Genomic DNA, 17,551 nt, shown 5'->3' with positions numbered 1-17,551 from the left:
TACCTTCTTATTTTGTAGATTTCTCTTGGTTTGACATAGTGTGAATAACACAATCTCAAAATCTAAAGCATTCGTATTAGTTGCAAAGTGCGAACATGTGTATTTGCAAATATTTCTGGTTCCGATAAACTGTAGCATACTGGAATTACGATTGTTTTTTTTTTAAACTGACAACATTATTTGTTTTTACTACCAGTTATGTTTGCTGTGTTATTGTTTTTGTTGAGCTGTAATGTATCCACTGTAAGATTGAGAGGGTTTGTAACTTACTGTCTCTTAGGCCTTTTAGAAACAATACAAGAGTTTTCTAATATTTGGCAACCCATACTGCCACAGACAATCAAACATTTTTTTTTCACAAAAACACACCCCACCTTTAAGCACGATGTAAATATGATATGCCTCATTATCCTTTCCATTGAACACTGTCTTAATCATTAATCAATACAGCCTATAGACGCTGCCCAGCTTTCCAAATATAACAATAAAAACACACAGTAACACACAGTAGTTTGTTCTCTTTGCAATGATGGAAAAGATCTGACTGATTTCATCTGGGAAGACTGTTCACTAAAGAAGCTTTAGGCGTACTTGTAAGTAAGGTATTCAGCTTACATTTGTGCTGACACTGTTCACGATTTTTTCTTCTGCGATGAACCTCTCTCCAGTGCTCCAAACCCACCAACGCTTAATTATATTGGAAGTGGCTTGTCTTCAAAGCTCCACATCACCTCTGCTGCTAGAATATGAGTTTTAGGTGTTTCATTTATCACCTATTCTTGTACCTTCCTCATACTTTATATAGAGACTCCTTATTGACTGCCTGCCTGGTGTCTTCATTAATTATTGAGGTGAATTTTTACAGTCACTGCATTTTGTGCCCAGAAATCCCTGTCATAGATATTTCTATCTAATCTGAAGAGGCAAGCAGTCTGACTTTTCTCCTACAGGACACATCAGCCTCAATCCTCTGCAAATTATTGCCTTAGCCTTGAAGTTAAATACCAGAATCTATTAGATTTTATTGACTACTTACTCTGCATATTATTTCCAGCTTGCCTTTCAGATTTAAGCAGTAGGCTATTATATTTTTAGATCTTCTTTCCTAGTAATTTAGTGAAATGTGTTAAGAGTGCTCAAATAATATATCGAGGATATTACATTAAATAGTGAGCTCTGACAGCTTCATTTGAGGTTTGTATTTGAATAATTACGTGAAATGGTCTTGGAGGACTGCTCTCAGTGTAACGTTCTTAAAGTTTACAACAATTTAAATATTACACCAGAATTGCACATAATTGGTCTACAGATGTGCACATGGTTTTATTCTCTGGTTTCAATGTGGTAATAGGATACATGTAAATTAACTGTGACTGCTGTTATTTAATTCGGCTCCCCTTCACAGTGAGCTCAGAGATCTCCTGGGTCTTATCCGGCTAAAATAAACACACTCTAACTGAAGAGAAAGCTGCAGTCTCACTTGGGTCCTTCTCTGCATCTTGTGTTCAAAAACATAAGCTGCAGACAAGCTACTGTGTAACCCTTTGAATGACTGGAACCTCAAGTCCCAGAATAAAATGACCATTCAACTGTAGACGTCTAGCTAAGAGACTTACACGGTATTTCTACACTTTTGGTAATTTTTTATGCATTTTAGGTTTTGGCAAAAACAGTCATTACCTGCATACTTCCCTTAATACTGACTAATCCTTTCTTTTCTTTGTGAGCAACGTTATCTACAATTTCATTAAAGAGCCTTCAAAAGTCTCAACCACCAAACACTGATAAAATTGAACTTATCTGTATGCCTTTGCTTGTCAATAACACAGACGTAAAACAATTTTTCATACAAAAAGGTGTTGTGGGGGAAAAAAAACTACCTGCATGATACACCTTTATGCTTTATTCTTTGAAGAACAATTTTATCACACAAAATACAAAAACGAAGAAAGAATTGGGGTGGGATTAGTGAACTGATTTTAACCCACAAGATTTTAATAATTAGCCTACAGAAATTGTCGACCAAGAAGTGTAAAGGGAGCAAGTGATATGATTTTATATTTCCCTAATTTCTGTTTTTTTTACGTTGATTAGAATCAATGTAATGAAATACCAGTAACTCGTTAACACTCTTGGGCATTATTGCTCAGATTCAAAGCCATGGAAATAAGATCAAAGACGATGCTAATTGGCCGCACAGTATTTTTAATTAATATCGCTATTTTGACTCAGACAGCAGGTCATTCACCTACTCGGTCGGTTTTCTGTTTAAAGTGAAACCAATTCAGCCAGTCAATCCCCTGCATAAATGTCGCGTTTGTGACTACTGTGGTGTGTAATATTGATTAGATTTCTAATATTGATTAGAAAAGCTAATTATTGTCATAAACACTGGCAGAGAGAAAAAACGGAACATTTTTCACGATTACCTATACATGTACATCCCATCGATTAACTACCCCACTAAAGTGTAAGAACATCAGTTTTAAAAAATAGCAATGAAACACGTGCTATCTAATATAGGAGGGAAAAATAAGACTATTAACCAACACAAATTTGTTGCTCAATTGGACACGTAAACGGGACATAATTTGAAACTTAAGGAACTGTAGTCCCAGAATGATCACATGATCCGAAGAAATTAAAAAAATTAAGAACAGAATATTGCACCAGACCACATACTCACTCAGGTTCTCATTGGGTTTCCAAGTGCGATGATACACAGTATCTCCTGTTCATTTTTAAGGTTCTGTTCCAGACCCTACTGCTCCGTTATAATAAATCAGAAACAAGTTCATAACCTTTTGCTTTCTCTGATAAAACGTACATGCGGCATTGTACTAGTCTGTTGTTGTAGTCCTTCCCATTCCTCCACATTGCCCTCAGCCTGTTTACAGCACGCATAGGCTATTAATCTAGTTTAGTTTATGCTTGATGCAAGACCGTGAGATTTGCCTCTTGCTGTTACGAGCTTGTTCCATCTGCGCTCTGTTGCTCGGCTCAGCAGTACCATGTGACGGATAAAAAAAACACGCAATTCGCATTTAACTTGGGTTTCCACGTAGCGCCACTTGCTGGCAACGGGAAAAACCTCGCTTAAAAACTGTTTTTCCCTCCCCACCCTGTTATAAATGTACAATCAAAAGGTTGGGGGACGCAGTTTTACAATGGTGCTCGTTAAGGCAATTTTTCCGCGTCTTGCATTTATAAATGTATTCACTTTTGCAGATATGATGGGTTTAAGTGAAAAATTGTTCAGCTGTATTTTCCATGCTTCTTGCAGACTTTTCCCACATGAAGTGTAGGAATAGAATAGTTCACTGAAAATGTCATATTGCGCCGTTCAATTAGTTAAACGATAAATAATGTATTCATGTAAAACTAGGGGACACACAACATCACATGGTCAAATGATTAATTGATAATATGTTCATCCAGAACATAGCCTAGCTGAGAGTGGAGCGCTTGAGCATACTGGTCTCTTTTAAAAGTGATTTCTTCTTGGTGGTCTTTCCACAGACATCCAGAGAGTTGCCGAAATAAGCGTTCTTCTCCTCTATCTGTAATTGTTATTAATATAATAAAATAATTCTTTAGAAATCTTGACTACCACATGCTAGAATTAAGATTTTTTCCATTGATGTAGTAACTATACTATATATTTTTTTTATATAAAGTTGAATATACCAAAGCATTTAAAAATGCTACAGTATATGTTGGATATGGAGGATTTCAAAATATATGTTTGTGATTGTATTCAATGAAATAAAGCCTATTCGATTACTCACCTTCTTAATTTAACATCTCGTCCACCTATTAGTCTCACGACTGATCTTCTTCAACTCCCTTCTGACAGGACTCACTGCATATACAGGACACTCCAGTTCTTCCAGAATCATGCAACCCCAGAGTCTTCAGCCCCCTGAAATCCCCCTGTTTCCCAACTCCTCGTGGCCCTTATCAGCTTCATAACCTTAGTGCTAGCTTACAGGGCTCCCAAGCAAACACCACCAGCAAAGCTGCTGTCCACTGTCAGACCCTGTGTTCCCACTGGAGCACTGAGATCTGCTTTATCTGGCTGACTGGAGCTGCCAATGCTAAGAGCCAACAAGTCCCAGGTGCAGCTGTACACTGCACTGGCCCATTGGTGGAACAGCTTACCTGTCACAATCAGAGCTGCACTGCAGACTCACTCACCATCTTCCAGAGCAAGCTGAAAACTCAGCTCTTCAGAATATACCTTATGCCAGAGGCCTGTGCCTGACCTCACTAACTGAGCTCTTAAGTTACTATTTCCTGTCTGTCAAGGAGCCCTGAAACTCCTTAGCCCTGCACTTAATTAATGCTGGTTTTACCCTTTTCTGTGGCTTTGTTATTGTTTAACGTTACTGTTATATGCACCATTTGCAACTTGACTCGATGTGATTGTAACCTGCTTTGGACTAAACCATCAGCCAAACCAAAAATGTAATTAATCTCTTATCACATTAATGGATAGCTAACAGTAAGTGCCACCTCCTTCCTCAAGACCTGTATTAGAGAAAATACATTATGAGATCAGGAAAATGAGGGTACAATGATGCATATATACATGACAAAATAATAGCTTTGTGAAAAAATGACATGTTATCTAATACCGTGTTAAACAGATATGCTGCAATGTCATCGTTCCTCATGAGGTTTGTTGTCAGTTGTCAGGCAACATATCAAAAAGTTTAACACTCTTGCTCGTGACCTAGCATTAGTGTATAGAGTTTTAAATATTGTATTTGATTAGGACTGTTGCTTCAACACTTCAAGTACTGTAAGTTATGCCTATCAGCAGATTACAGCACACCTTCATATTGTACTCAGTGCTATATGTAGGGGGAAGGTGGTTTGTGAAAATGGTATTGTTGACAATAGTAGAGATCAAAGACGAAACTCTCCAAAACTCATGTTTTCTATGCAATAGATAACAATCCAACAGAGATCTTGAGGATAAGCTTGCTGCAAATATAGGTGCTATCATTTCTTCAAGAATACATTTCTTCAAGTAAGATATACATTAGCACAAAATTATTTCAATGGGCATTTATAAGATAGAAACCGTTGGTGTGTCCTATACCTTGTGTCTCCTCTTCTCGGCAAACTTTGATTTTAATGCTCTTGTCATGTGCAATGTCTCTCATAAGCTGTAGTGTTCACCACCTTCTTAAATTTCTACAAACTCCATTCGCCACTCCCTACTCTTAAACAGGTCTTCAGGCATGGTGAGGCATTTTCAGATAACCACTAAGTTTGTAGCAAGTCAATGTAACACTGTATTAGGCAAAAGAAATTACACAAAAGCTATTCATTTTCTAATGTGTCATTTGCATCACATGTCCATTTTTTTATTTCAAATATCCATCCATCAGAATATATGTAATGCTGATCTGCGCAGTACTATGACTCTGCTGTCAGAATGAATCAGAAGCAAAACAGTGACAACATGCTTTGCAGTGAATGGGGTTAGGATTATGTACCTCACAGTTCCTGTGTGCTCACCTACCAGCCCCCTCAGCACAACACAATGTGACAAACAAAGCGTGAGAAGACAATTTAAAGGGTTGTGCTAGTCTTCACCTCACACAACATCAAAAAAAACTTTAACATCACCTTAGTGACTGTTCAGTTCTTATTCTCAGCTAAATGCCAGAGGAAGAGCCACCATTCATCTACAGTATTATCAGAAAATACCTTATTTTCAACCCAGACCCTGTGGTAGAAGCACAAGTAACCAGAGTGGGCTAGACTCTGGAAGATACACCAGTCCATCACAGGGTAAACACACAAGCACACAGGGACAATTTAAATTTACCAGTTACCACAGCCAACAGATCTTCGTGGGGCAGGAAGAAACTAAAGAACCAATGTGGAACCAGAGAGAACATACAAACTTCACACAAAAGGTGCTCTAGGATAGAAACAGAGCCTAAAACCCAAGAGCTGTGTGGACCTAGAAAGCATATTAGAGCATAAGACACTGCTTATCAGGAATATGCCAGTTACAGGTATTTTCTGATGTGAGTAGATATCATGCTAAAGTCAAATATTTGATTCCCACCATAGTTACAATAATATGAGCATCTCAAGGTGCTAAAATCTGCAAGTGTTACTAAATTAATGAATGAATTCCAAATAATCCCGTTTCATTCTAATGTTTCATTCCAACTATCTTAACGCAATTTGTGCTTTACTATAAGATATGGAAAAATTATTCATTAACTACCAACTCAAAGCTGTAATGGGTTTCTTTTTGATTATATGGGTAGAGGTTATGTACATTGAAATGGGACCCTGTGTCATAAATCAATACGGATTGTGAGTACAGCGGACCTGCTGTGTGACTATAAGCAAGGTACTTTGCCCCATTTACTCCAGTTCACCCAGCTATATTAATGGGGATGAACATTGCTGGAGGTGATCCCTACAATCTGGTGGCGTCCTGGTGGGGCGAATCATGTTCTCTCTCCTGTCTGCTTAACGCCATAGAAACGAGAAGCAAATCTGGACCGATGAGCTACAGAGCCATCATCGGACGCACACTCACGTATCTATAAATATGTGAATGAATGTAAATGTACTTCTCCCAAAATTACTCCAACTTATGAGACGTTTTATTCGTATGGTGGCTTTCGTCAGCTGTCTTCCAGTTGATCTAATGCAATATCTACATGCTTACAGTTTTAAAACAATTACCATTAAAGTCTAAGACAATCATTGTCATATTTAATAAAAGCGCGACAGGAAACTCGTTTCAAATACTGTGCTTTTAAGGAGGAGAGAAGTAGGTGCTCTGATATGATCCGATGTGATGTTTCTCAGATCCCCTTAGCCTATGTGTAAAAGATTTATTATAGTTTTTGAAAACATGGTTAAGTCTGTTACCAGGGGATTGTAGACACTGCTTTTAAGAGGCTTTCTATTATGAAACAGACGCAAAAAGGAAGCCAGAAGTCTGTGAATAGCATAAACTTTAGAGAAACATGAAATGTTATCTGTTCCCTTATAATACCTTATTATATCTTTATCTAATCATGTTTCCTGTCCTGATAAAAAAACACGAAGAAGTGTGCGTGATGTTTATATGCGGGGTATTACACCAAGGGGCTAGAGACAGCTAAAAGTAGTTGAGTGGATCTGTCTCAGTCGATCTATTGGTCTGGCTGGCTATGTCTACCGGTTTTTGTATTTTGAAAATATTATCATCTGTGAGTCACATAATTTCACCAATTCTCTCTAAAAAGCTTTCACAGTGAACACATAAAATCATACAGATCCACGTGGAATTTTGATTCTTATCAAAGAGAGATTAAGTAAATAATACGGTAGCAATTTTATATTCTGTCAGCAGATGGCACTTTGATTCAAAACTCCAACGGCATTCATGAAAAGGAAAGTCACACATCACAGAGGGACAGATCGTTTACAATTCTACGTCCTGTTCTGCGCCTTTTTTTGTCTTGATAAAGAAAAAGGGCAATTTACTAATATTAGTGGTCCTGATCCATGAATCATATACGTTGAACGTCAGTTTTTTAGTTTACATTAGCCGCTCATTACCCTGGGGAATCAAAATCGATACGAACAGCAATCGTGGTATTTGTGTCCTTCATACGATACACACAGCCTGCATGCATGTTTATCAGAGGGTAAGACTGTTGGGAGAAATTGCTATGCGATCTGTTACCAGCGTATCCTGCTTCCATATGCTTGAGCGCTTTTTTGGTCCGAAGAGAATAATATCCCCTCATGGTCTATAGTCACGATCTTTCTCGGAGAATTTCGTAAAGCCTTTCAATCGCTAAGCAGACACAGGGCTTGGTTGGTATTCTGTCTCTTCATGAATTCAGGATCCAAGGCATGGCTTAAGACAAGACATTTAAATTTCCTTTCAAAGCATGAGTATCTTATTAAAGCCAGTTTGTAACTCAATTATTTAAGAGCTTGTAAAAGTAAATATTTGTAGAAATCCATTACACACAGCTTGTATATCATACGCACAAACTCAAGGAATGTACAGTATTTAAGTTTTCACTTTATAGCAACTTTGATATTGATATTCTACGGAAAAAGAGCATGTACGTTGAAAAGCAAGTACACATTTGAAATCAGTTAAAATGCTAACAATAAGAACCAGATCTATTTATTGTAATTTGATTGTTTGCTTTTTGCTTCACATGCAGTACCATTCCATCTGACTTTCGTGAGATTGCGCTCACTCTTAAGTGCTTTAGATTGCTGGCGCTCAGAAAGACGCACACGCAGGGGGTGTTTCTCCACAGCAGGGTTCTTGCAGAACGGATTTTCACGTCTCGTACCCCTTTAACAGCTGTCCCCCCTCGCCTCTCATTACACCAACCACACAGCGTGCTCGCTTCCACACAACTTCGGGCGAGCGCAGCTGAGCTGCTCTCCGCGCCTCTCTAAATACAAAGATACGAGCGGTACACTTCTCTTGCAGGAATGGCTGAAGCATGGGATTCTGGTGCCTGAAGTCGCCGATTCGTTCTGTGATTATAACTGGACGCTTCTGTATTATGTTGGGAAAAGATCAGTGATTTGCTCATTCTAAACTGTGAATATTTGAAGCGCGCTACTCTCTATATCCCGTGTGATATTACAATGGGGTGCTGTACTGGACGATGCACATTGATTTTTCTCTGCACTTTTCAGTTGGTGAGTCTTTTCGTATTATTACATATAGTAACAGTTTCTGATAGTTTATGCTTTTTCCATTCTCGGCACGTGTTAACCCCAAGAGTTCTGATTTGAATGCTGGCATCTGGGTTAATGTAGGTTCACATTTCCAAAGAGGTCTCCCGTTGACTCTCATCGGACAGTTCTTTTTTTCTCTTGAGGTTGGAGTTTTCTTAAGATCCTGGGAGGGATTCTGAGAGGCTTTTTAGGTAGGTAGCTTGTTGTAGAACAATTGTTTAAAAGGCGCGCCCGGTGCGTGTTTTATTTTATTTTTAAACTAAATACAAGAAACGTGAGGAACATGTAGGCTAGTCGGAACAGTCAGCCACCTCCCCCCTCTGTCCCTTTAATGCGCTTCTGTGTTGGTGGCTGTCGTGTTACTCACTTTTGTTAATAGTTAATGAATGCAAGAATGCTATTCATGCATTCACTTGGATGTTAAAAGGGCAATGTTGGTCCGCAGTATCGATCCGCAATTACTGTGTGGGCGGTGGGGCCCACATTTAAAACACTAACCGTTTTATAGACCTGACACATTTCACACTAAAGAAGGCAGTATTGTGAATAATCCGCTAGATCCCTTAAGGGTATTTATTTTGATTAGCTAGTTGGATAACTTCATATAGCAAGATATCCAAAAGCAACATGATTCTCCTTAGTTATTATTTGAACGTCTTAGTTATAAGTTACGTGAGACTCATACCATAATTTGTTTTAGGCAAAGCTCTGAAAACACTATTATAAAACTGAAGACGACTGGTATGAGGAAAGCCTTAGTTTAATTTTTCTATGACGTTGGGCCACTTAAAATATTATTTACTATATACATATTTTATGTTGGAAAGAAAACTGATTTTCCACTGTAAACTTGGTTATTGTCGGATTTCAGAAGCCTAACAGAGTGTCACGCAGTAGTGTTAAATAATTGCACCGATATTTTACAGTACATGGACTGCACTGGGCTGTAGGAAGTCTATTAACTCATTATGACATATTGACCCCTTGCCTTTGTAATTTACAGCTTTAGAGCTGACCCCCGGGGCTAATACGAAATTGCAATTTAATACGTTTTAAACCACGTGTTAGTGCAACTGTAAAAGCCAACAAATTAAAACTCCTGGATAAATGAAGTAGACTTCGTTGTTTGAATAAAATCTGTTGGCTTCGTTTTAAAGTCATTCGGTAATGACCAAGCCTTCTCCATTTAAGACCTGGTGAGCTAGGGTGATTTCGGAAGGGTTACCAATGATGCAGTGACGAAATTTACCGTCGGAATTGTAGCTGTCTTAATCTGTTTCTTCAGTTTAGAGACAAAGAAATCTTATTATAGCTGACAAACATTTAAAGGGGCGGTTTATGCCCATTCATTCAAAAACAACTAGCCCGATCCTCGTTTATCACTTGCTAATTGTTTCTAGAAAAACAAAACTACACTGATGCTGGGTGGCATGTTTTCATGGCAGATAGTGCCGTTGACTGGATCTGAGTCTGCTCTGTGTGGAGTTTGCATGTTCCCCATTGTTAATGTGTTTTTTCTCTGGCTACTCCATTTTTTGTCCCGCCTTCCAAAGACATACTAGCCAGATTAAGTGGAATCTCTGAGTTGTCCATTTGTGTGTCCTAGGATAGACTTGGACAGTCTGTCCAAGGTCTAGTCCCATGTTGTGCTCTTCACTAATAATGGACTCTGGGTTGCAGTAACTCTTATTTACAATGAGGAACTTTCTCACAATGGATGGGTGGATAGATTGAAGTTGTGGTGGATGGCAGGTATTGTACATCACCTTGTTTTCAAGGTTCATTTTCCTGATTTGTCCAAAGAGGGCAAAAAGCCATTGTCACTAAAGCTATAAGCTTATGGGAATCTGGACTCTAAACAAAGCAGAAGAGACTGTGAAATGGGTTCTGATTTCCCCTCTTTTTTCAGTTCTCATTTTATTTTGTACTTAGGCCGTTAAAAGGCAATGGACTGTGAGATATTGTATTCAGTCCTGCACAAAGAATAAAACAAGGCCATTGTATCTGTGCTTTTATTCTGTGCACAAAACTTTGCCATCAAGTCTTTACCTATCACTGCACTAAAGCTAGACCCATGCAATAATGGAGTGTTACAAGCTAATTTCTATTGCGTTAAAAGAGTTTTCATGGGAAACTCTTACACAGGTCAGGCGTATTAAGTTGGTTTCATTTTGGTCGTCGGAGAGAACTATGGCAAGAAGAATGAAAAAAGAGAAGGGAGTTGCGTCATTATGAACATAAGAAAATCTACAAATGAGAGGTGGCAATTGGACTTATTTGGTGGTTAGTAGCTAATTGATCCTTCCAGGATCTCATCCAGCTGTTTCTTGAGGGAAGCTAATGTATCAATAACTCCAACAATGTGACTTGTTCCATAGCCCATGGTGTATAGAAGTGCCTCATGTGCTCCGTTTTAAATACACTTCCACAATACACATATATACACTAAATACACATCATATTCCACAATGTATTCCATAATATTGAACCAGAGAGCACGTTTTCACTGTGCGTTCTGAAAAACCCACTGATCTGACTTTGTCAGTGCCCTTGAGGATTCTCAATACTTGTATTAAGTCTTCTCATAGTCTTCTCTGTTCAAGACTAAAAAGGCTCAGCTCCTTCAAGCTCATATTGTTTGCAAGCAAGCTGGAAAGGAATAAGTAGAGGTTAAGGGAGTGTTTTGGCTGTGGAGCTTCTTTGGGTGTGTGAGGAGGGGACAGCAGGAATATGAGACAAAGGAGTGCGTAAAGGGAACCACAGCTAGAGACCGCATTATGGGTAAGTGTACACAATTCGATATCTGAGTGACTAATTCCAGGTAAGGATGGCATCGGGCTATAAAGGAAATACGAGCCTTAGAAAGGAATTAGTTGGTTGTTGGTTTTTGAGGAAGGTGTAAAACTAGTTTAATTATTTTTGTCTTCTTGCATCTTTCTGGCATAGACATCTTGTTCTAAGACTGTGAAGAGTTTTTTTTTATGTTTAAATTTAAAATTAAACTGATCAATGTTTGAAGCTCAGTACTTGCTAAGAGTTTCTACCTTGCTGGTTTAAGATGATATTGCTGAGATAAACAGAAGTCAGTCTTTGGCTACAGGTTAAAGTACATTTTTAAATATAAATTAATGCCAGCATATAAATACTTACATACTGTATAAATACATAGAAACAAGACCTGCTTTGGCTTAGAACAACCACAGAACACTTCATAACCAACCTGAGTGTTCAAAGGAAAGGAAAAATGTGTAGAAATGGATTCCAAAACAATCTCAGTATTAGCATTTTTTACATTCTTAAAGTGAACGGATTTCTCATCATCCTTGTATCTTTTAACAGTGCGGTCCAGTCCAATGTAATCAGCCTGAGAGCCACATGGAGAATAGCAATTGTATTCTATCCCTTAACGTGTTTTGTTCCACTAAACAATGTGTCATACCCTGATTTTATGTTTTATGCAATTTCTTCAATACTGGCTACACACCTACCACTAGGAGAATGGATGAAAACGCTAAGAAATCCTCCCTATCTCTCTCTGAAGAAACAGTCAGAATATGAAACTGATCTATAGTCGGATTCAAGTAGCAAACCCTGTTAGATGAAAATACATTTTCATTTTATTGATGTCATGTTTTGATGCGTAGAAGGTTGATTATATTATACACCACATTCTTAAGTGAGAAACCAGTTTTCTATTAAAAAGGACCTTATTTCAGAAGAGCTTACCTGCTCTCTTTATTCCAGGTGACATACAGTATATTGAAATAGTAATACTGTAACTATGGGTTTAGATTTAATGATTAGTTTAGTGCTAATTTATTGGATCAGCTGTTTGGCGGTAAAACCCTTTGTGGCTGAGCATGTCAGAATTTGATTTCACCTTTTCATTTTTAACTTCTAGAATAAATTATTATACATTTTTCTTTTGTTCTCTTTGTATGCCATAGGGTGGCTACTTTCTGCTTCAGGCAAGTGGGCCTTGGGGACTTCACTGTCTGTTTGCGACCATTCAACTCGCAAGTTCCCCTCCAGCTGACACACAATGAGCGTTAATTGCAACAGTGTCTCCTGGTGCAATAAAGAAAGTGTTTCTCCTACTCTGTTCTAGTTTATTACCTAAATTTGTTTTTTTTTCCTTAACCGCTGACATTAATTTGAACATCCTTGAGAATGCACTACAGTTAAGGAATTATGTACAATAAAAAGAAATATCTTGAGTTTTTTGGGCTTCAGAATTATGTTATTTCTTGCTGTACTCAGAGAGTCATTACAGTATGTTGCTGGGCTGGAGGTAAATGTATCTTTTTATTTTGGCAAACATATTTTCTTTGTCTGGGACAAACAAGAAAAAAAAAAGACATGGCGAGACCAGAAAAAAAAAGAGAATCAAAACCATTTAAACACAGCCTACACATTATCTACAGCCTGAGTCCAAATCAGGCCTCTGTGCCCTAGACATAAAACTGCCTGCTTTAAGCCTTTACTGCTGTGAGTGTCCAGGTGATGTATGACTGGGATTGGTCTTCCTTCAGGAAAAACAAATGACTCCTGCTGACTACCTTTGGTTTCTTTCTTGTATAATTTCTTCTTCAGTGCCCCTCTACATACAATTGCCACTGCACAATAAGGCCATTAAAAATACTTAGCACTTGCAGTTGCTATTTTGTAGTGAAGAACAAATTAAAAATGCAAATGAACCAAAGGTTATAAGTGAAGGAAACACATTCTCACCATCCTGCTCATTTGGTTGCCAGTAGCTAGCTGATCTGGGGATCTCATCTGGTTGTTTCTTGAAGGGGATTAGTCTTAGGGATCATCTTCAGTGACCCGGCTACCTACCGTCTTCCAGGGTCTCGCAGTCCCCCGAGTGAAGAAGTGATCTTGGCTTCAAGTGTACTATGTCTTCATTTCCAGATGAACCCTTCGTTTCCCAGATGGGCCTGAAGAAGCCCACTGGACAGGCCTTGCAGCAGCCTTAACCTTGAGGAAAGCCAGGGTTTTAAAGGGAACCCAGTCTGTGTATTCAGAATGCCTGTGTCGATGCCTGGTGTGTAATGTTATATTATAAAGAAGCATTTGCACTGGCAAGGCAGTGAAGCCAAATGGGGGAAACACCTGTTTAGAGAGAACTGCTGTTGATTGGAATGTTTACTGTTAAGACTGTTAAGATAAGTACGGACGACAAGGCAAAATTATAGAATTAAAGGGAAGATATTTTCCAAATACTTGCCATTGTGCCAAGCTTACACCTAGTGAAAAAAATAATGCAATAAGTACAGAAAGTGTCACCAAAATCTTTCAGGATTAAGAAAGAACTATTGAGTTCTTTGTTTTGGATTTTACAACATTAGAGGCTTAGAGAAAGACTTAAGATACTTCTATACACAATATTTTAATATATTCTGTTTAAGTTTTTAATGTAGTTTTTAAAAAATAGAGATACAAATATTTCTTGCATTTTCAATAAAAAGCAGTCAACCTACTGTTTATACAGTAGGAAGGTTAACTCCTTCCTATATTCAGTATATATACTATATACTGTATACTCATTTGGTTAACTTCTTCCAGAGTTTGAGCATTTCAGATGTTTTTTTTAAATGAAATTAGCTGAAATTAAGATACATAAAGTATAAGAATGGACCTCAGTCCAGGAAATCGATTTTTAAACTGTGATTATTAAATAGTTATGAGGTCCAGAAAGGCACATTACCACAATCATTAAGACAAGGTTGTTGTCTTTAACTAATTAAAAACAACAGATGATAGCTAGTTACATTTTTCACCAAGTCTGTTAAAATTGTGAAATCATTAATTTTGTGATTTGATACAGACTGAAAGGCAGATCACTATTTGCCTAGTTTTCCTTATAACTGACTGTTAGAGAAGAGGTATTGTTGATTTTTGCAAGGCCAGTTAAAAAATACAGATAGTACTTAAAGGGGAAATTCAGCCAAAAAACTCATATCAAATTGCAGTTCAAACATGTTATGTCATTGTATTTTAATTGTGTGTTTCAAGGCAACATCTTAATGACACAACTAGACTGAAAAAATGTTTTTTTCCAATGCAGTCCTCTGAGCTAGAAAAAAAGCCTGATTTTAAGAGAAGGAGAGATACTTGTACTGATGCACCCCCAAAGAAATATCCACTAGGAAACAAGCAAATACTTGAGTGTGTGAAGAATACAGTTTAATGGCATATAGTAAACAGCAATAATCCACATAAGTTTTTAAGCACAATATCCACTGTCTGTACATGTTGGCACTGCAGTTTGGTATGATTTATGTTTGATTTTTTTTTGGACCCAATTTTCCTTTTGAAGGATCATAAATCCAGCTTTGCCTACTCTTGAACTACAATTGATACATGAAAAACAACATATCATTCTATTTATGATAAAATCTGAACCCATATATACTATATATAAAGAAATATAAGGGAGTAGAGCAGAAATTTTGCATGAAAAATCTCAACATGCTTAATAATAATGGAGATGATGTTTTTTTTAATTTTTTTCAAGTTTTAGTATAAAATTTTCTTCTCTGTAATGGAATTCCATTGCTTTAAAATGAGCACGGACCTTTTCTTCAGCTGCATATAATGGGCTTTTATTGATTTAAATTTATTTTCCATTTATTAAATGCCTTTGATTTCTTTGACAGTGGTACCAAGCAACACTGATAGTTGTAATTGCCTTTCTTTTGGCTCTGAAACATTCAACAGCTCTACAACACATTGTAGAGGTTGTGATCATTTTTTTGTACGGCCCTGTCTAACTAATCCTGATAAAGAAAGGCTGTGGATAAAAGAAATCACTTGGGGTTTGTAGCTGTTATTAGAAGCAAAACATGTTTTAAAGGAACGACTGACTATGCATCAGTCATGACCATTCCTGTGAATTTGCAAAGCCCCAGTGAGTACCCTGATTGACTGTTGTGGTCATTTAATTGGATGTGGCAACTTTGGCCACTCTATAATGGAGAAGTGGTGCTTAAGGTTTACTGTAATGAGGTCACCTCTGTTAGTACCTTACCTCACTGTTATGATTTTACTGGTCATTTAGACTGCCCCAGTAGCACATTATGGCAGAAAATGTACCGTGTTTAAAATGTTTTGTGGACTAATTACTGTATGTTGTGAGAACTGTGCACCATGGAGCAGTCGTGTTTTGTACAGATACATAAAGCAGGCCACGGGGAATAAGTTTCCTTGGACAGTGATATGTCACCGCTGCAGGGACTACAGTAAGAGCTGTCTAGGGGGAAGCGTTGCATTGCTCCACGGTGCAAAGCTTTTCACAATCCAGTTATTTGAATAGCGCCATGTATGTCTGCTCTACGGAGATAATCTTCCAAATTCTGATTTATTTTTTGCACATTGTGTTAAAGAAACCCGTCATTTGGCAATCCTTGCTCAAACACAGCAGTACTATGCTCAGAATGTTGCCACTTTTAATGTTAAATAGCATGGAATGGCTAGTTGAGCAAAAGGGCTTTTCCTGGGAGTCCCTATTTATTGGCAGAGGAAGGGGAGTAAATGTTGGACCTCCTACTATGTCCTTCTCAGTGAAGGTTTTGTTGTGAGTGGCTTTGGAACAGCAGGTGTTGACGAATATTTCATCCCAAACGCCTGTAAATCCATGTATCAAACTGTCTTCTAAACAACTAATGATGGTTATTGTTTATCTACTATGATATTACACTGTATTTACACTAGACCTTAAGATACTGTACAACATTAGACTGTGCAGGCAGGACTGGACAGACTCCAAACATGGAGCTCTGAATAAAAACACAATCTTTAATTTCCACTGCACACTGAAGCTAAAGACAGAAAGCAAACAATGGAATATGATACTAGAGTGCAGTCATCGTAACACATTGGGTTCCCCAGCAGATCTGTGTATACAGGGTGAGTTCGCTGGACTTCTGAATGTGCTCTTTGTCGCTGTGGAAGAAAATGTGTCTTTGTCTGGGTGTTGCAGTGGTGGAGAGTTCAATCTACAGAAAGCCCTGGTTCATTAATGGTGTGTCCCCTGCTGTGAGATCTCTGCCGCTTCACTGCTGTCTTGGCAGATGTGTTTGTGTATTTTAATCATAATAAAAAAACCTGCTATGATAACATAATAAAACAAAAGAAGGGCACTGCTTGAAGTGTCCCTGAGGATTTTGGCAGATAGATGAGACTTTTGATAGGTGTCGGTCAAGATTAACTGTAATATTTATGTTCTTTGAGGTATTATTAAAGAGAAGCATGAGATAAATAGTTTGTGGGCACTTTGATTCAATGCTCATAACCTGGGAGTTATTCCTCTTCACTTGTGCCCCCTTCTTCACGCATCAAGAACATTTTGGGTTGCATAATTAAAATCGATTTAACCTTTTATTTTGGAGGCAGTTCTTCTAACAACTAGCCACGTGTTTAACCATCCCTTCTCAGAAAAAGTTCAGTAAATAATTTAGAAATTCTCCACACCCTCCACTTCCATTTGCCTGTTTCACAAGCCATGTTTCTGAGTTGGAACAGTTATTAGTACAGGCCATCTCAGTATGCATGCACGCATGGCTCAGTATTAAATGTTAAATGTATCAGTGCTGTACTATTAAGTATATAATTATGACAGCTAGCTTTGGTAATATAACAATAAGTAAGGCTTCACAGAAGACACAGGTGATTAGTACAAATACAATATCTAAGACTATGTGATGCCTAGAATTTAGAATTTCTATGCATTCTTGTTGTATTTATAATAATGAAGAGAGTGTGAACCTTTTTTGTACTTGTCATGCCCACCCATACACATAATTGG

The 17,551-nt window shown here is 37.8% G+C and overlaps 2 protein-coding genes across 4 annotated transcripts in view; one reads left to right on the top strand and one right to left on the bottom strand.

The window, feature by feature from the left end:
• The window catches only part of LOC148648252 (uncharacterized), a 45,140-nt gene extending 42,136 nt beyond the window's left edge, over positions 1-3,004 (bottom strand). For both annotated transcript variants that reach the window (XM_088607601.1, XM_088607602.1), the window contains exon 1: positions 2,687-3,004. The gene's annotated coding sequence lies outside the window, so the exon portion shown is untranslated. The remainder of the gene's footprint in view (positions 1-2,686) is intronic.
• Positions 3,005-8,368: 5,364 nt separating this feature from the next.
• The window catches only part of LOC148648251 (sodium/potassium-transporting ATPase subunit beta-1-interacting protein 4-like), a 63,529-nt gene continuing 54,346 nt past the window's right edge, over positions 8,369-17,551 (top strand). For both annotated transcript variants that reach the window (XM_088608333.1, XM_088608332.1), the window contains exon 1: positions 8,369-8,703. In XM_088608333.1, the coding sequence (XP_088464459.1) occupies positions 8,650-8,703 (54 nt within the window). In that variant the 5' untranslated portion in view covers positions 8,369-8,649. The remainder of the gene's footprint in view (positions 8,704-17,551) is intronic.

Source organism: Lepisosteus platostomus, chromosome 15 (genome assembly GCF_059453375.1).
Source record: "Lepisosteus platostomus isolate fLepPlt1 chromosome 15, fLepPlt1.hap1, whole genome shotgun sequence".
NCBI classification, from domain to species: Eukaryota; Metazoa; Chordata; class Actinopteri; order Semionotiformes; family Lepisosteidae; genus Lepisosteus; species Lepisosteus platostomus.
Note: the sequence above shows the minus strand (reverse complement) of the source record. Positions and strands in the feature narration are given on the sequence as shown.